Source organism: Natrix helvetica (genome assembly GCF_964273705.1).
Source record: "Natrix helvetica genome assembly, chromosome: 1".
In the NCBI taxonomy this organism is placed as follows: domain Eukaryota; kingdom Metazoa; phylum Chordata; class Lepidosauria; order Squamata; family Natricidae; genus Natrix; species Natrix helvetica.
Genome location: NC_138548.1, coordinates 156,443,210 through 156,463,376, shown reverse-complemented (window position 1 = coordinate 156,463,376; position 20,167 = coordinate 156,443,210). Strand labels below are relative to the sequence as shown.

General features: G+C 39.1%; 1 protein-coding gene across 4 annotated transcripts in view; it reads left to right on the top strand.

Annotated features, from left to right (window-relative positions):
* RBMS1 (RNA binding motif single stranded interacting protein 1) overlaps positions 1 to 20,167 on the top strand; it is a 157,293-nt gene that overhangs the window by 54,079 nt on the left and 83,047 nt on the right. For 3 of the 4 annotated variants that reach the window (XM_081937044.1, XM_081937043.1, XM_081937046.1), the window contains exon 2: positions 12,321 to 12,496. In XM_081937044.1, coding sequence (XP_081793170.1) covers positions 12,321 to 12,496 — 176 coding nt within the window. Of the gene's footprint in view, positions 1 to 10,343; positions 10,398 to 12,320; positions 12,497 to 20,167 lie in introns of those variants that run through there. The other variant, XM_081937045.1, reaches the window with a different exon arrangement.

Genomic DNA, 20,167 nt, shown 5'->3' with positions numbered 1-20,167 from the left:
TTGAATTTAAGAAATCTGCATCTTAATTCTATGCATATCAACTTTGATGCAAGTCCTGTTGAGTTGTCAACATGTTTCGTTTGTAGTCAAAAATACTATGCCTTGAATATGATCTTATGAGGTTTTTTAAAAATTATTACAATTTGCCATTGTCATTTTTGACTCCTAGCAACTATACATAGATTTTCTCTGTGATGATCTATCCATTACTTATTCTTTCTGGTCTTCCAGTGGTGCAGTCATCACACTGTAACTGAGTCCATTCATCTTGGTACTGGTTGTCCTCTTCTTCTACTTCTTTATGTCTTTCCCAGCTCCTCAGAGCTAGGTCTTTGCATAATGCGTCCAAAGTAGGATAATTTGGTATTTTGTCCTCAAGTGAGAACTTTGTTTGCTTTGTTTGATGATCCACTCATTTATTTATTTTTGCTGTCCACTGTATTCTTAGGAGTCTTGTCCAACACCAAGATTCAAACTCGTCAATACTCTTCCTATCCTGCTACTTTAAAGTCCAACTTTTGCTTTCACAGACAGTCACAGAGAATACCCTGGCTTGCATGTTTCTGACCTTTGTGGGGGATTTAGATGATTGCAAATTAAGATGTATTATTTCACTTAAGATTTTGCTTTTCATTTAATTAAAATTGTTGTAAGTCAAATTATCAAATTTAGCGTATGGGGAAAAAAATCCCCCATTTGTATTTCTTAGATGCTTCTAAACTATGACTTGTTCTTCTCATTTGACATTAGATTTCAACCAAATACAGAACATGACAAAATATAATACTCTGCCTTGAAGTGGGAAGTTGGTAAAAGTAATGTTTTTCAAAACAGCAAAAAAGCAGTGTAGAGGGATGAAATGGATTGAAGTTAAAGTTAAATTTAGTATCAGTAGATACTATGAAAATGAACACAAATGTTTGCTAACTTCTGATCGCTTTACTCAACTGTGACAGATTTTCTTTCTGGCATAAATGTAATTGCTATTTTAAGCTGACCAGAAAAAAACAAAGATTCTATGAACAATTCAGCACACACTCACAACCCCAAATTGACCCAAATTATCTTATTTTGTTGGACTTGTGAAGGAATAATAAAAATAAGCCACAAATACATTCATTTGGTGGGAAAGGTCATTATGAAGTCAAGTAATCCTAGATTAATGCGAAGGCTTTTTTTAGTAGTATTTTTTATGAATTACATCTTGTTCTTCCCTTTCCTTTAAAAAAGGCAGACATGGGAATGCCATGTCTATTTATTGTGTTTGTATTTGAAGTATGTATTTAGTCATTTCAGTGACTTCTTTGGTGAAAGGAAATGACAAAACTATATTATGAAGCTTTGTTTTCAGAAATGGAATAGAGAATGACCATAACAGTTTTCAGAACAATATTGTAAAAGACTGCTAATACGAAGGACCGTCCCTATTAACTTTAAGTCAAAAGACAGGGAAAGGTGTGCTTATCTTATATTTTAATATAGTTTTTGTTATTTAAAGCTGCTTTTACACATATTTTTATATTGTTGGTATTTTTTTTAGCAGGATGGATTTGATTTAAATCGACGATTTAAATCATTATTTAAATCACTAGTAAAAACACTTGATTTAAATCATAATTTTTAAAGAGCAACTGTCATCTACATCCCGCAGCAGTTCCTCCTCTGACCCACTGTTGACTCACAAACAGTCCTAATATTGCAGAATACACAGCCTCATGGTACATAACTAAGCTCCGTTTCATGCTGAATAAACTAAATTATTAATGCATCTTAAATTGAAAACTAGATAGATTTTTACTCCAAAAGCATTTTATTGAAATAAATTTGATAAAAAACAAAAAAAATCAGATTTAAAATTTAAAAATCAGATTTAATTTTTTTAATGATTTTTTTAATTTATAAAAAATCATCGATTTTTATCCACGCTAATTGTTAGTGGATATTTGATTTTTTGAATAAGTATCCTAGATGTTGGAAAACACCCAGACACGCATGCACGCGCGCGCACACACACACACACACACACACACACACACACACACCTACCTCTTTGGAACCTAGTCGATCTGTTCCCAAGAGAAGGCAAGCAGCCAGGGGAGATTCCTGCATAATAGGCAGAATATAATAAAGTAGATAGCTTTAACTCTACATCTGTGAATCTCGTTGCTTGTGCCTGGCACTATCAGTTCTAATATATAATGATCAGGCCCCAAGGGAGATAGTTGAGGGCCAGCCTTGGGGACCTCCCAGGCTCCCTGCCACACTACATTGTTTTTAAAGATTTATTCCCTAAAGAAATTTAATAGGAAGCTGACTTGCTGCAGAGCAAAATCACTTCCTCTAGTAATAGTGAGGCGATGGCCTTTGATTCATATAGAAGTTGCAGGACTAGTTTACCTTCTTATGAAAGGATGCTTTGTGACTGGCATTGTTCATCATGACCACCATTTTATAAATAAATATTTGGTCTCCATGACATCCATCTTGTGAGTGTGCCTGCCACCTGTGCCCTTGGCCGTAAAAGTTTGCTTGATCTAAGGAGACCTACAGCTCTTAGAAAAACAAGAGACATTTTTGATTCAGAGGTGCCTGTTATTTTTCAAAGAGAAAAGGAAACCTTGCCTCCTTTGCTTTTTGTTTCCCCTTGCTAAAATTCATGGAGTTTAGCATGCTTGTTCCGCTTCCTGCCTTATTAGGACTAACAAGTGGACAGCATTCAATTCTTTTTTTAAAAAAAAATTTATTTTCAAACAAACACAAAACATATAACACTAAAACCTCTTCAACTGCATACAGTGTGTCGATTGGTTACAAGGTCTTTCTGCCTCCTTTCCATTGTCATCACTTGAGCTTTATCAAAAATCGCATATTGTCAATCAAATATCTTTGTATACATTATTATTATACTTCATTTGTTTGATTATCACTATGATTTCTCCATTTTAAACAAGGTATTCTATATATGTATCCATTTATATTATAATGATTCATTATATCTTTAATATATCCAATAATAAAGAATTTTTATATCCTATTCTAAGTCATTCTATTATTTTAGCATTGATAACATTCTCTAATAATTTTCAATTCCATGTTTTTTCCATTATTAGTGTCATCAATCTAATATACATGTATACAAATTGTTATAATTGTTAAACATCCATTAAGCATAGCAATTATTACATCCTTTTCATATGAAACATATTAAATTTGAAATAAATTTATATTATGGCATTTCATTACACTATCCTGAAATCATCCAATGATATTACATCTTTCTATTCTATTCTATATAGAATTATTTATCTTTTATAAAAAGGTTTTTCAACATCATCTCCATCATCCTTACTTAGTTTATAAAATTTCATATTATCAATCTAGTATATATAAATGCTTTATTATCATTATTGATCATTTATTTGACTATAGCTATTATTACTTTGTCTTATACATAGTACTCAAAATTTAACTACACTTAACTAAATTTATTTCATTTCATCATCCTGTATCCTTCCAGAAATAGTGCAGTCCAATATCTCTTGCCATTTGTAGAATCTTTATTCTAAGTGTTTTCTTGATAAGTCTTATGTGGACTTCTCTTTACAACTTGTTATTCATTGCATATCTTATAAAGATTCGAAATCCTCTATCTGCTCCTTTCATCAGCTTGACTTTTGTTATCACTGGGGCTTCTGCCAAAATTACTCCCATTGTTTCTGCCAAATTTTCTCCCCTTCATCTATATTTTGACATCTGAGTTCCAGTTCATCGATCTCTCCTTTCTGTATTTCGCATTTATCATTTCCCTCCACTCTCGATTTGCTGTCAGTGTCAACAATTTTCTTATCACTTTCATATGTCTCTGTGGTTTTTTTAACTCTGTCCTCAAATTTCATCATTGTTTTATAAGTATTCTCAATTCTTCCCTCCGTATTTCTGTATTTTGATCTATAATTTCAAGTCTCTTTTCAATTCTCTCTGTGATTATTAAGACTTTTTGAATTTCTAGCATAATTCTTTGCAATGTTAGTCCCTTTTCTTCTTCATATTGGGCCATTTTTTGCCAGGTTATAAACACTGCTACTAAAACATCCAAGGCTTTTGCTAGGTTTCAAACAAATTCAGTAAAGTTTTTCAGGTCAAAGCTTTCTCTTTCCTTCAAAGAAACACCTGTATAAACAAGATGTTTTCCACTGACCCTTTCAGTAAACAAAGCCGTATTATCAGATGTTGCCAAGCCTCTAGCCTCTAGATGGCAGTGTTACATCCTTTCCCTCTGTTTTGCTTCTCTTTCTAAGCTCCGAACTCCGGAAGAGAAGAAAAAAAATGGTTAAAGATTACGATCCGTCTGTGCCTTGCGAGGAAAGAAACTTTTAATCCACAAATACAAAAAATGGAAAAAGTATAGAGGAAGAAGGAAAAAAATAAAGACCAGTCCACTTTAAAATTAAGAGGCATTTGTAAAAAGTCCATAGAAAACAAACAAAATTAAAGTGAAAAAGATAGTACGATAGTTTTAAACCAGGGTTAATTCGCCGCTTGCTTTCTTCTGTCTTCAATTTTATTTTAACTCTTAAGTCTTTTGGGTTTTCTCTTCTCTAATAATAAGGATTTTTTTCCTGGGTGCTGCTCTGGAAAGTCCAAGCATGGGTTAAATACAGCCAATCTGCCCAGGACTGAATTGAAACTTTAAGCCACGCCTCTGGTGCCAATTAATCTTCAGATTTTTTCAATTCAGGTAAGCCCAGTGGGCGCGCTTCCAGTTTCTCTTCATTCCTAATTGATTGCTTAGACTCTCTACATTTTCTATTTACTACAAAAAGATTCTATTTTACTTCCTGATTATTGGAGCAGGCTTGGTGAGTCTCCCTTTAATTAAATTCCCTGGTTCTCACCAATTTCAGCCTCTCCGGTGTCCTGGGTTCGTTCGGGCACTGTGAGGCTGCAGGCAGCTGTGGGGGAAGGCACATGGGTCAGAGTGCCGACACCAGCGCGATCGCAGGGATCCCACTGCGATTGTAGCCCCTCTGAGCTCTCCGTTGCCGTTGACCGTGCTTCGAAGTGAGCCGGCTGTTGGCACGGAGCCTCAGAACTCTCCGGTGTATGCGGGCGGCCATTTTAGGTGGGTCGCATGTAGCGGTGGCTATTTTGAGAGCATCGCACATGGCGGTGGCCATTTTCAGAAGGTAAAACTTCTGGCCGCCATTTTGTTGACCAACTTTTGCCGTGAAAAGTAGCTACAGCTGCCTGATTGCCTGTCTCTTGCAGGTCGCCGCTAGAAGCCTTCCTGTCCGGACTTCCGGCAGGTCTGCCTACTCACAGCTCCACCATTACAGCAGAGGGTGGCAGCGGAGGTTGGTGGCCCAGATGGTCGCACCCCACATTAATTGACCTGCGTGAGTGCTGGGAGCTTGGAGTTCGCACCATTCTCCTTCAGAATCAAAAGACTGCTGAGCTTTGCTTGCCTTTCCCTTCAGTGCCTCTGCACCAGAGCGCTAAGGCTGTTTGTCTGAGGTGGTGAGTGGGGGAAAGTTTCATTTCAGGCCTTACATCCCCACATTTAATCATGGCAGATGGGCCCCTTAGGAGCAGCAGGTTGGTCCTTCCACCAGTAGGGCCTGTACCAGACAGGCTGGCAAGGCAGCCAGGGAGGCCATCAGAGCAAGCAAGCCTTACTCTAGGCAGGGGACTAATCAGGGTTCGGGCCTGGACAGAGATGCCATCAGACGCCAGAAGGCTATAGAGAAGCATTTTTCTAGGGCTCAACTATAGGCCAGACAGCTGGGTCTGCTTCCCCTGGGGATCACTCACCCAGGATTCAACCTGGTCAGGATCTTCCAATGTTAGAGAGTGAGGATGAAGGCCAGGAATTCTCGTCTGCTGATTCCATTGCAATGTCAGGTTCCTGTGGGCCTTCTATGGCTGATCGAGCAGACCTATTTGCATGTCGTCCTGATTTGGAAGAGGAGCCGGTCGCAGTGGGGACCCTTGCGCGCCTACAACCGGCTATTCAGCCCCCACCTGGAGCTCGTCCACCGGAAGATAGGGGATCCGATCTTTCCGTAGAAATGCAGGATGTCATTGCCAGAGCCATTTCCCAAGGGATAGAGGCCGGCATGTTGCAACGGGCCAAGCGCCTGTGCAAATCATGCCCACTCCTGACACCAGGACCTTTGCAAGAAGTGGCTCAGGCCCAGTCCACTCAGTCATCGCATTCTTCCTTGGCCAGTGAGGATTCCGACTGGGAGGAGGACCTTGGTCCCGGGGTAGAACCAGAATTCTCAGGGGATGAGGCCGCTGTTCCCGACAAGCCGGCCTTTTCTGGCTTGTTCAAGTATACTCATTTCAAAACTATTTTGAACAAGGCCAAAGCCTCAACCTGCTTGGGTACTAGCACCCCAGCTCCGACTGCTCCTGCACCGGAGGACCTCAGCGAGGGACTCTTTGAGGAGCCAGAACCTATTCAAGAAATTGTGCCAGTTCCAAAATTATTTCTGAATGTGGTGCAAAAGCAATGGGCGCAGCCAGGCATTCTTGCCACCCTTAGTAGTAATGACAAGAAATTGTACACGGTTGACCCAAGTCTAGATGACTTACTGAAATTGCCTTCTGTGGATGCGCCTGTGGCGGCGCTCACTTCCAATTTAGTGCTCCCCTCATAGCTATTAGAAGGGCTCAAGGCGGAGGACAAAAGGGCCGAGAACGCCTGCCACAAGACTCATCAGGCGGCTTGGGGCATTAAAACTTCTGCTTCTGCGTCCCTCCTGTCCAGGGCGGCGCTACTCTGGCTGAGACAGCTCCTTGCCAAGCTTCCAGCGGGGGATACCAAATTAAGGCAGGATGTTAACAAAATTATCGCAGCGACAGAGTATACTGCTGACGCTACCCTGAACACTGCCAAATTTGCTTCTAGATCTCGGGCTTCTAATGTCACCACCAGGCGCCTCTTATGGCTCAGACATTGGAACGCGGATATGCGATCCAAGTGGAAGATCGCCTCGGCTTCCTTTGAAGGTGTCAAGCTTTTTGGGGAGTCCCTAGATCCCGTCCTGGTTGAAAACAAGGACAAAAAGAAGGTTATGCCTTCGGTCAACAAAAAATCTGACCATAAGGGTTCACAGACTTATAGGAGGCAGCCCTTTCGGAACTCGGAACAGCCGTCTACCTCCAGTTCCTTCCAACGTCCATACCTGTCAGCCTTTCCGTGACAGGAACCATCAACAGTCCTTCTCCAAACGTCCCAATCGCAGAGGGTCCAATTCCAGACCCTTCAGACACTATAAGTGACCCAACAATGGACAGCTCCCATAGGAGGGCATCTACAGCTGTTCCACGCCAAGTGGGAGCGGATCACGTCAGACCAGTGAGTCCTTCAGACAATACGCATAGGTCTAACATTAGAGTTCATTTCTCCCCTTCCCTGACACTTTGTTCGGTGTCCAACCCCCTCCTGTCTGGTCAAGAAGGTCTCATGGAACAGGAGATCCTTCACCTCAGAGACATAAACGCCATAGAACCGGTTCCACCAAGTCAGGAAAGGACAGAGATTTATTCAATACCCAAAGAACTCTGGGGGGTGGAGGGGGATCCTTGACCTAAAAAAGCTAAATCATCATATAGCATACCGGAGGTTCAAGATGCAGTTCCTTCAGTTAATTCTGGGTTGCATCAGGCCAGGAGATCTCCTAACATCTGTAGATCTCAAGGAGGCCTACCTCCACATCCCAATTCGCAAAGTTCACCGCAGGTTCCTGAGATTTTTTTATGCAGGTTGCACTACCAGTAAAGGGCTCTGCCATTCGGCCTGCCCTCAGCACCTTAAACCTTTACATAGATCCTAGCCACGGTGGCAGCTTTCCTGAGATCTCGCCCAATGCGCCTGCATTGCTACCTGCATGACATCCTCATCCAGTCATCGTCACGGCAACAAGTGGTACAGGACCTGCAGCACACTCTGCGAACCCTCCAACATCACGGGTTCTCAATCAACAAGGAAAAGAGTCATCTGTATCCGACCACCAGGCTGCAGCACCTGGGCGCCATCATTGACACCATCAGCTGCCAGGTCACCCTGTCTCCAGAGCGCTTGGCAAGCATCAGAAGCCAGTGTTGCAGGTACTATACTCATCACAGGCATCAGTGGTGCAACTGGCACAACTCCTCGGCAAGATGATTTCGTCCCTGTCAAATCCTTCGACAGCTAGTGCAGAGAGCACGAGGCTGAGGCGACTACGGCTACGATTTCCCAGATCTTGGACTTCTTACAAGACTGACTTGACCAGGGCCTGGCCCCTAACACTCTTAGACCGCAGGTGGCGGCCTTGTCCACCATTTTGACAGTAGACGAGCACTCTTCCCTTGCTCGTAATCCCATCATCCACACCTTCCTATGGGGTGCAACCAACCTGAGGCCTCTGGTTGTTCACAGATACCCCTCATGGGATCTCAATGTAGTGTTAAGGGGTCTCATTGCCCCGCCCTTTGAGCCCCTCCGTTCGGCCAGCCTCAAACATTTGACATTTAAGACAGCCTTTTTGATTGCCATCACGTCTGCATGGCGAATTTCCGAATTGGCAGCACTGTCAATTCGCGAGGACTTGTGCTTGATTCAACCTGACAGAGTGATCCTCTGTTTGGACCTGGCATTTATACCCAAGAACCCCGCTTCTATCGACAGCATTAAATTCTTATTAGATTAAAATGGAGGAACTGGTCCTGCTCGCTCAGCAGGAGAGACCAAGTCTCAGAGGAATCCTCCTATGGCCCTGAAAAAGAGAAAGCAGCTCAAAGGAGCTGAATGAAAGGATTGTGTGCACCCCTCTCCTTTATGGAAGAGGCAGCATGGTGAATTCAAATACAGGTAGGTCGTCCTCTACTTACAACCACAACTGATTCCAAAATTTCTCTTGCTAAGCAAAAGACAGCTGTTAAATCAGTTTTGCCTCATTTTATGACCTTTCTTGCCACCATTGTTAAGTGAGTAACTGCAGTTGTTAAATTGGTAACACGGTTGTTAAGTGAATCTGGCTTCCCCATTGACTTTGCTTGTCAAGGTTGCAAAAGGGGATCACATGAACCCAGGACACTGTAACTGTCACAAATACATGTGGTTATCAAGGATGCTGATCACGTGGCCATGGGAATGATTGTGAAAACAATCATAAGTCATTTTCTTCATTGCCATTGTAAGGTCAGTCACTAAACAAATGGTTGTAAGTTGACCGCTACCTGTATGTCGAATTCTTATTTTCTCCATTATTACTTTTTCATCACTTACAAAAATGACAATTAAATTCTTACTAATTTGATACTTTGAGTGGAATCATCCACCTAATCACATTTTAAAATCCAGACAAAATGACTTTACGATCAGATGAAGTTGCACATCATACTAGGGGTGAAATTCAGCATGTTCTAACAGGTTCTGGAGAACTGGTAGTGGAAATTTAGAGTAGTTTGGAGAACCGGCAAATACCACCTCTGGCTGGGGTGGGAATGGATATTTTGCAATATTCTTCCCCCAGGAGTGGGAAGGTAATGGGGATTTTGCAGTATCCTTCCCCTGGAGTGGGGTGGATAGGGAGATTTTACAGTATCATTCCCCTGTCATGCCCACCAAGCCACGCCCACAGAACTAGTAGTAAAAAAAAATGAATTTCATCACTGCATCATACATTCTGTTTTCCTAGGCAGAGAGGTTGGTAATGCAATGCTTGGAAATGCCGAGGTGCCCTTAAGACTTTGCAGAGACGCTCCGTTCTTCAGAACCAGTTTAAAACATCTGTGGGAACTCAGAATAAATTGTGACTGCCTTACATTGCGTTTGCCATGAGTTTGTGCTTCTGCTTGGCATCATCGTGATTGTTAGAAAAGTGTGGTAGTATTGCAACAAATCCTTGCCCATTTTCTCTCAGGCTCTTGTCAGTATCAGAATTACAGCAGCATGTTAATTGCAAAGTTGTAAGTAGCTGTATGGTGAAAGGCTAAGAAGATTTGGGGGGGGGGGTGTCCCTCAGATGTATAATGCCTTTTACTTTAGAAGCAAGTAGTCTTTCCTCTCAGATCTTTGCATTTCTGATTTTGAAATAACTTCAACTGCACCTCTGCCACAGAAATGAATCCTTTTAATGTCAAGTTAATTTAAGCATTTCTGCTACAGTTTAAATTATATATCAGGAAATAGCATAAATGGTACAATTATGTCTGCGGGCAAGATTTACACTTCTTTCTGATTTGGTAATGCTGCTTTGTGAAAAGGAATGCCTTCTTTCTCTCTCTCCTCAGAAAGGCTTAATGTAAAAGATCACCCATGTGATAGGGCCTGTGCAAATATAAAAACTTGATAAGTACAGACTTACATGCAGCGTAAGGTGAGAAGTTGGAAGCAGATTAATCAGGTACATTCTGTAGCATGAATTCTCTGTCTCTTTCCCACCACCCTTAATTATGGCCTTTAAGGCTACATCAAATCAACATTAATCATTGGTTTTATCTTAAGCAGAATTTACACGCCGGTTTCAACTGTGATTTGAGGTCTAGTTAAAAGGATTCCTTGTTTAGCATTAACTGCTATTTACATCATGATATAATGTTTAACTGTGGTTAAGTAAGTGGTTCTGAAAGAACAGAATGGCTGGGGCAGCCATGAAAGTTTCCAGGTTGAGAATATTTTATCTTCCATAGTGGAGAATTTGGAAAACATTGTATCTTGACCATTTTTTGTTTGCACTGAAATATTTTTCCTCCACAACATTTTGAATCTAATCAAGCTAGAAATAATTCAATGATAAGTGATGAATCAAACATGAAATTGATTTTATAGTGATTGGCCAATTCCCCCCCTACACACACACTTTTTTTCCCCTTTCTTCTTCTCTATATTTAAAGAGGGTACTTTGCAGGAGAAAATACTTTCAAATAAGTAACACCCCCCCCCCCCCTGCATCTATTTTAAATGTGCCTTAAGGAAAAAAAGTCTCAATTTATGGACCACCCATTCTTACCATAGGGTAACACTGGGTGGCTTACACTTACATATAAGTTAAAGCATAAAAAGTTAAAATGAAATCTTAAAACCAAAGACACATGGGGAGGGCGGGGGAAAGGTAGGGTGGGGAACAGTGGTGGGTTCCTACCGGCCTTTCTATCGGTTTGCTAAGCACGCGCTTTGCGTGCGCACTTGAATGAAACTTGGTTGGAAAACAGCTGAGGAGCGGCAATTCAGAAGCTGAAATAAAGGTAGGGGCAGGCAGGTGGACCCACTTTCAAAGCAACAGAAAACTGGTTCGCTCTCTGCATGACAGCAGAGCTACCATTCAGCAACATAAGAGGCCAGAGCCTGCTTCTTACCTCTTGACCATGATCAATCTTGTCTTTCCATTTTCTTCAGTTGGGTTAATTTCACACAAAGCCAAAGAGCTGGTTAGTGCTTATATTAAAAAAAACACCAGGAAATCACTAGACTATGGGTTAAACTGTAAGCATTATTTAAGACTTGTATTGGCTTTAATCAAAGCGATATATTTTATTTTAACCCGGCTTGTGATGAAGCCTGAAAAAGAGATTGTCTGCTTTAATTAATAGTAGAGAGTACTGTATTTGTGTATGACCTGAAGAACCTCCTCACAGTCTTTTCAAAAGGTGTGCAGGTTTCTTACAAACAAGATGTATGAATTTCTTAGCATGATAGACTGTGAAAAACGAGCATCAAGGTCAATAGCTCTTGTTTCAAATGTAATGAAGGGTTTCTCAGCTCGCTTTCATTTAGGAGCCAAGCCAGCTTCTGGAAGTACTAAGAAATTATTTTTCTGTGGAGATACTAATCACAACCTGTCTGTATTTTTCACCTCTTTATTTTCTGTTTTCTGATTTAACACTAGAAGAATACTGCATAGTGTAATTTATGAGCAATGCAGAATGGTTGAAGTTCTCTTTATGCTTCAGAGAGAGGGAGAGAGATAATGTTGCTAGGACATCTCTAAAGTTTATTTTTGAGATTTCACTTCCAGAGTGTTAAAACCCAGTTAAACCCCTTAGAAATGTATTTTGTTTGCTCTGTATAAAAAGTTAGAGAAAATACTGAGTACTCAGTGCCAAGATTTGGAATGATGAAGTCCCTCATGAGATGGACTTGCATTTGTATCACAAAACCTCTAAATACTTGGGAAGCAAGAATATTTGGAATGTAGAGCCACGGCACCATGAAATTCAGGGTTCTGACAATGTCTTACATTCTTAAGAGGCTTCAAGGTTTTCCTAGTATGCTTTCAAGCCACTCTCCTTATTGTCCCTTCTGAAACATTCTTCCTTTCATTTTGCAGCAGCCCATTGTGCCTGCCCATCCAATGGCTCCTCCTAGCCCCAGTATCACCAGCAGCAATAACAACAGCAGCAGCAGCAGCAACTCAGGATGGGATCAATTAAGTAAAACAAACCTGTATATCAGAGGGTTGCCTCCAAATACCACTGACCAGGACTTAGTAAAGTTATGTCAACCGTAAGTATACTTGTTGATAATAAATTAAAAAATGGGTGGTCAAAGATTTAAAGGGATTGACTTATGAAAAGATTTTTTTCCCCTGGATCTGCCAACAAGACCCATTGATTTAAAAAAAAAGCACAGAAATATATCAGAACTGTGTTGAGAGCATAAAACAAAGTAAGTCTAGTAAATGGAGAGCACAGTTCTACAAAATAGGGTAAGTCTAATAATTTTGCATTGACTTTGATCATTCTTCATATAATTGGAATGGAGAATTATTAAACTTATCAGTACTAAGTACTTCTAAGTTCTTATCAGTTCTTAGAGATGTATGCCTACTTTGTGGCAGTGACAGTGAATTCTGATTCTGACCCACAAAGTAAGCATTTTGTTCATGGCCCATTATTATTATTAAAATGTTGTAGATTCTTTTCCTTTTACTACTGTAAATGTGTGGTATGCTGCTCAGAATCTCTTAATTGGAGCAGCATTTAATGCACAATAAATAAATAAAACACCATGGTTGCATGCTAGACTGGGCAGATGAAAAAACATTCCAGAAGGATGTTCTCAGTCCAAAGAAAACAACATGGATGCATCCACGAAGTCACTACGAGTAAAGGTCTACTTTTACCTTAACCAAAATATGTGCTACTTATTTTTGGTTGTATGGCTAAAACCTCAAAAGTGCATTTGTATATAGCAGATGTATCCCATTTAAAACAAGATTGTTCACTCAATGTGAATGAATCTATTATTTTGCAAATGAAGCAGCTTGAAAAGCCAGAAATTCAAAGTCATTGCAAAGTCACCTTGTAATAACATTTCATGTAAGTGTGCAAGTTCTTTTTCCGTGAATCTGGGTGACTGTTTTTGACTTTTCATTATAAAATCAGTTGGCTTCATTATCAAGTTAGCTATTATGTAGACTGATGGTAAACTCGTTTGAGGAAAATCTTTGTATAGTTCTTCTAAACGGTGATCAATGAAAACACAATATTGTGAAAGTTACTCTGCAAAGCAAATGATTCTTGGTCTTTACTAAGCTGACCAGTTCTTGTTGTTCTTGCTTAACTTCTCTCTTTAGAATTCTATTTCTTATTAATAGTGCTTTATTTGTACCATAAATAAACAGTATTCTTTCAACAAGTTGGGGTAGTTAGATACAATTTTATCACATTTTAAATAAAAATTATAGATAGTTTATGTTTCTGTTCTACCTTCCTGGACATATTAATGGTTCTGCATTAATATGGCAGCAGAAAACTATTGTGGAATTGGTAGATGCTGTGAAATGCATCAAGTCCAGTTCAACAGTGTATAAGAATCCTAGGCCTAAACTTAGAAGATAAGACTGCATTAAATGCTCCTTTCAATTGCTCTTGACTGGTGGTTTTTAGAACTGTGTAATATTGTATAATTGCCCATAATTCTAAATATATCAGCTTTCATAAACAGCATTTTAAGACCTATATTGACTTCTGCTCCATTCCCATTCCATGTTTTTCACTATATATAGAGTCCTTGCAGGGGGTCTAAATAAAACCTGCTTTGATGATTATCTGGGAAACACAAAGTGCTTTTAGGTCCCACACTTTGATTTCTGTACAATACATGTTATACTGTGAAACTAATGTCACAAGTATCAATTAAGTTAGAAAGCATTTTTATCATCTTATTGATTTTTAAAAAAGAAAAAAAAAAGTCTTGTATTCTTTGTGGCCATCATAATAGGTGGCTAATCCATTCATAATTGAATAGAACTAGATTTAGAAGGATATACAGTTCTTGTGTTTCGGTATCCATTTGTTTCTAGTCATTGTTTTACTCTGGGATAGAGCTAATAATGGCCATGATAAATAAAACTATCTGTAACATAATTAGATGACTTTTGGCCTTTGAGGGAGTTTTTATCTAATTGCAGAAGTTTTGCATCTTACTGTTGTATTTGTAGCACTATAATTACGATGTAGGTTTTTAAGGTATGACTGTGTATTTTATGTAACAGATTCATGTGGAAGTGAATTTCTGATGGGAAAAAATGTTTCTTGTTGCCAGCTTGTTTTGTCTTTGGATTTCTTCCATTTCTTACCTGTGTCCACCTGGCCCCTGTAACTTGTCCTCCACTTGCATTTTTTCTGCCAGATTGGAAGAGACATTTGGAGTCACGGGGGAGAACAGATGTTTTCAGAGACCATTAGAAAGATTCTAAAATAATTTAGAGGAATAAAGCTCTGTTTTCAGTTAGTGGCCATATGTTGGGAAATGAAGGCATTTGTTTAGTTTTGCATTCGGACATCCAGTTCTTTCTCCTTTTTTAGAGGAAAATGTAAGGCCTGCAGCATGATTTGGAGATTCAGTGCTAAATTGGTTGTTTTTCTTTTCATATTTTTTCATATAATAAAGTCCTTTTTAAAAAAAAACAATTACAAAATATTATTAGAATATACAATTAGGCTTAGGAACTATATAAATTGTTCTTTTTGCGGCAATCTTTTATTTTGTACCAGAAGCCATATGTATAGATGTTATAGAGCAAAGCCGAATTCTTCTGTAAGGATTTGAGACTGCTAGAACCACCAAAAAAACAAAACCATCCTTTTTCTAGTCTTTTCCCCTGTGTAATTTATTTATATCTGGTGGAAAGGAAAGTTTCTTGATGCGAGATGCTCCAAGATAAAGGATTTTTAAAATTATATTTGATACGTTAGAAAATAGTCTAAAACATGGAATATTCCTCTTAAATCATCCCTTTATTAAAATATTGCTCTTATTATTAAACTTGCTTGCATGGCTGCTTTGTGCTGATAAAATTATTACCACTGTAGCCCACTGGTTTCTTTCAAAACGAAAGGACCAGTGGAAAGACTGAGTTAATGTATATGAATTTAAGAAAATGTGAAAGGTATATACCAGCGATGGCAAACCTTTTTTGGCTCGCGTGCCATAAGTGGGGGACCGCAGGGGGGTTGTGCGTGGGCGTGCCGCACCCATAATGCAACGCATGACCCCCCCAGTGGTGCATGCACACACTACAGGTGCGATCCCCCATTTTTTGCATTCTTTTTTTGCCCTCCCCAGGCTCCAGAGGCTTTATAGGAGCCTGTGGAGGGCAAAAAAAGCCTCGCCCTCCGGAGGCTTCAGGGACCTTCAGGAGGTTTCCCTGAAGCCTCCGGAGCACTTAAAACGACCCTCCGAGCAAACTGGAAGTCTGTTCCCGAACTTCCGGTTTGCCCATAGGGACTTTTTTTGCGCTCTGGAGGCTTCAGGGAAGCTCATGAAGCTGCGGGGGGGGCTCTTTTCGCCCTCCCCAGGCTCCTATAAAGCCTCTGGAGCCTGGGGAGGGCAAAAAATGGCTTTAAAAAAGGGTGAACTCAGCTGGCCAGCGCGCGCATGCACACTGGCCATGACAAATGGCTCCGCATGCCACCTGTGGCACACGTGTCATAGGTTCGCCAGCCTGGGTATATACTATTGTAACCCTCAGTTTGATGAAAACGGACATTCTTCTATACAAAACTGAATGTTCACAGATCAAGGAAGCAGGAGGCACACCTATATATCCCAAATAATTCTTGCTAACTCCTTAAAGGAGTTAAGTAGACTGTAGTAATTGCCTTAAACACAAGTAACTGATTCAGAAGAGGAGGTCCTTGCTAGAAGTATTCTGGAAAGCCCCAAACAAACCCATGATGCTTCAATTTAAGATGTGTCTGCCACACCAGCAAGTCTCATTCTCTCATGGCATTTTTCTTTGAATACATCTCGGATTCTGTACATTCTGCGTGATTTGTGGCCTTCTTTGTTAGCAATCATAGAGTCTTTTAAACGTAGGGAATTCATTAGTTAGAAAAACAGAAGTTACATTTTAAATAAATTTTTAAATAAATTATTCAGCACTTGAGCAAGGTTGCCATTACAGTTAGGTTGTATAGTATTTTATTGCATTCTTGCAGGAGTATGTCCCTAGCCCTACGGTGTCAAACTCAAGGCCTGGGCGCCAGATTCATCCTGCAGGGTGTTTAGATCTGGCTCACGGGACTGCCTTGGAAACAGTGAAGGACCAGCCAGCGGTGCCTCTGTCACCACCAGGAGCTTGGGATCCCCTTTTCACTGGAAGAGCGCTCGGGCCTTCACAGGCAACCCCAACATGAGTGATGTCAAACTGGCTACGCTCTTCCCCCAGGTCAAACAAAACCCTGATGCCTTCCTCAATGAAATAGAGTTTGACACCCCTGCTCTACACTATAGCTACAGTAACAGCATATTTTCAGATTCAAAGAGGGGGGAATGGTATTTTGGGAGTATGCATGGCCATATCAAGTCTCTTGTGCTTTTTATTACATTTAAACATTTTAATTTTAGTTCAGAAAAGTTTACCACTGCTCAAGTAAAACCACTGGTACAAGATCCTTTCCCCTTGGACAGTAGTTGGAAAAGGATTATCTTGATAGATTAGTGGCTCTGCATATGCTAAGTGTCTTTTCTAAACTGGAAAGTTGAGGTATAGATAATAGGCTGTGCAAATTAGAGGGGAAAATGCTACTTCAGAGCATGGAGGCCTTTTATTTAACATTCTCAGCAACTTTTTACATTAGCTATCTTTTTTCCCCGAGGCCACAGTTTGCTGACATGCTTTGTTCTTGGCCACACATAGTCTAAAATACACATTTCCTTTGATCCTGAGTCACTGAATAGGCCCCTCCCCCACCTTGACCCCAAAACATTTGTAGATATTTTCTTAACTCAACTTGCTTGGAAATTGATGATTCTCTGTACAGTAGTGGATTTCCTGCATGGGTAGCCTAGGTTATCTTTGAGGAACTTTCCATCTTAATGATCATTCAGTATTAACAAAATGTAAATAGCTTTTGGATATGTAAATGTTCTTTTTGGCTGCTGTAATTTTAATTATTTTTGTAGAAAGCTCAAAGAAAATTGGGTGGTGAGCATGTTCTACCGTACTGTACTTTTTTGGACTGCATTTAATGGACTGCAGCTTCACATATTTTAGATACTATATTTTTTTTTCTTATTTAATAATGTTTACCAAATCAAGGGTTTGTCCATTGAATTGGTATTTTATTGCAAACTAAACCAATTATATGAATGTATACAAATGATGCAAAGTGATTAAATTTAATGGCCATCATTTCCTCTAACTACCCTTTAAAAATCTAAGTTTTATTATAATGTATACATACATTATTTCAACTCATTCCATTTCATTTAGTCCTTCAATAGGAATCAATCGGAAATTATGTGGACTGTTGCATGATATGATATTTTGGTGTACAGTATCCATTTCAGAACCAATAGCCATATTTACTTATAACTTGCCCTAATCATCGGGCTACCGTATGTTACTTGATTCTTCGTGTTAATGAGTGAAGCCAACAATCTTGTAAAGTTCCATTCATCATTGGTTTATTGCAATATATGTAAAACAAAATGTTACTTCTTCCATTTTTAAGTACTTAGACTCTAAAACATGTTCATTCTTGGTTTCTGAGTCTGTTTTATTTAGAGAATAATAATCCCAGTTTGCAAAGAGAACAAAGAGCCACTAATGGTAGGTAGTTACATCCTCTAGCAGGGAGGGATCAAGCAGAAGAGCTGAGGAATCAAGAAAAAGGGATTGAGCAGTTTGCCTGCGTCTTGCAGAGTCATATAAAAATCAGAATTCTAAAAGAAATTGTCTTAACATTGAACATAAACAGATAGCACTGATATGATAAAGCAGTATTTCAAAGACTTCCTGAAATTTGCTACTGTGTTCGTATTTATCTTTTAAATTGAAAACATCTTAATGCTTTCAGTGTTATAACAATGGCGGTAGTAGTAATACTCATAAAAGAGGAAAAAAGTTATTATCTGCCTTCTAGTCATAGGAAGGAGGGGGTCAATTTAATTAGCCAAGAAATACTTTCCTTTTATGGTTTAAATATTTCCATTTTGTCTGGAATCAGTTTTGATCTCGATTAATGATTTTAAGTAGAACATTATTCAGTGATGCAACTTACATTGATGTGCTTACTTTGAAGTCTTGGCTGACTAATTATAAAGAATTATATTGGTCAATAGGATACAGCAGAACATCTTAACTGTTCTTTCAACTGAAATTACTTTGGCATCTTCCCAGTAAGTGAGCCCCTATCATTAAAGTGTGTGGGTGTATTTTCATCATCTAATGTGTTATAAGCCAGAACCAGGAGAGGGTCCCCTAGATTAGATGATGGTCGTGTTTACTACAATTTTTCCTCCGGTGGGAGAACCAAAGGAGATTTAAAAGGAGACTGCCTGAAACTGATGGATCCTTAGCTTAGTGGGACTCCCTATTTGGAGAAAAGAAGGTGCGGGCCTCAAGTTCTTTCTCTAAAATTAGCTAGTTGGATGTTTGCAGCAGTTGGTTGCAATCTTACTTTAGTGAGAATTTGGCAGGACGGCTATAGGAGATGAAATACTTCAATCAAATGAGAAGATTCTTGTTCTGCCTGTGGCTGCTGATTTGTTTTTTTTTTATTTTTTTAAATCGTTCATGACAAGGATCGAACAATCAGGGATTTCAGTAATTTAAATCTCTTCCTTTTTTTTAAGGAGTATAAAATCAAGGCCTAATAAAGATTTTTATTTCGATGTGTCCAGCCTTTTCTTTCTCTATATTCACAACAGTTTGTTGTTTCCTTATTTGGGATTGTCATTAATTTCTCCTGCTGTATCAAATAGTTTTTTTCCTTTATATCACTTAATATTTCAATCTTTCCTTTCTGTATTGTAAATGCTTTGACTTTAATTCCCATTTCGTTGTCATATATGTTTTTATCAGCGTAATTTTATAAAGGGAAGAATGCAGGATTCAAAACATAACATCTTTAATAGTTAAACTATTTTTTTTTAAATTTCTGCCCCCATACAATTTTCATAATAAAAAAATGTAAACATAGTTCTTAGTAATCCCATGGCATTCTTATCCCAGAGAAACAATTTCAAATGTAGAAAAGTGATGTGAAATTTTGAAATTATTAAAGGAAGTTAAAATAGTGTAATTTGTGTACAGTAGTATTTTTTAAAGTATGCAATTAATTTGTGCTTCCAATATTGCAAATATTTTGTGTACATATTCTCTATTGGCCAAATGACTTAGTTTTTAAAAAAATAGAAAAGGAGAGGGTTTTTTTGATGAAACACATTTTATAGCATTGCATGTAATACGTTTTAATAACTTTACTTGAAATAGCTTAAAATACTAAATATATAGTAGTATAGACTTTCATGAACTTCTATTTGGTTTCTTCACATTTGTATTCCATCTCTTTACTTTTCTGATACTGGGTAACATCAAATACCAGTTGACATCTGCTCATATACTAGGCATTTCTTTTGCTCTCTCCTCCTACATTCCCATTCCCATCAGACCTTCTTAAAATACTCTGTTTTGAAGTTGAAAACAATTATTTCAAATTTTGAAATGGGTCATTCTGCTGTGCGCTGCTTGGAGAGTCCAAGGATAGGTTAAATTCAGTCTATTCGCCCAAGGACTGAGTTGATATTCTTAGCTACACCTCCTCTCCTCATTGAGGACCAGTTCAAAAACTCAGTCCAGCCCAGTTTGGACACACTGTTGGGGAGTTCCTCAGTTTTTTGGATGAATAGACTGGGACTCTCCTTAGTTAGTTAGTGATTTTC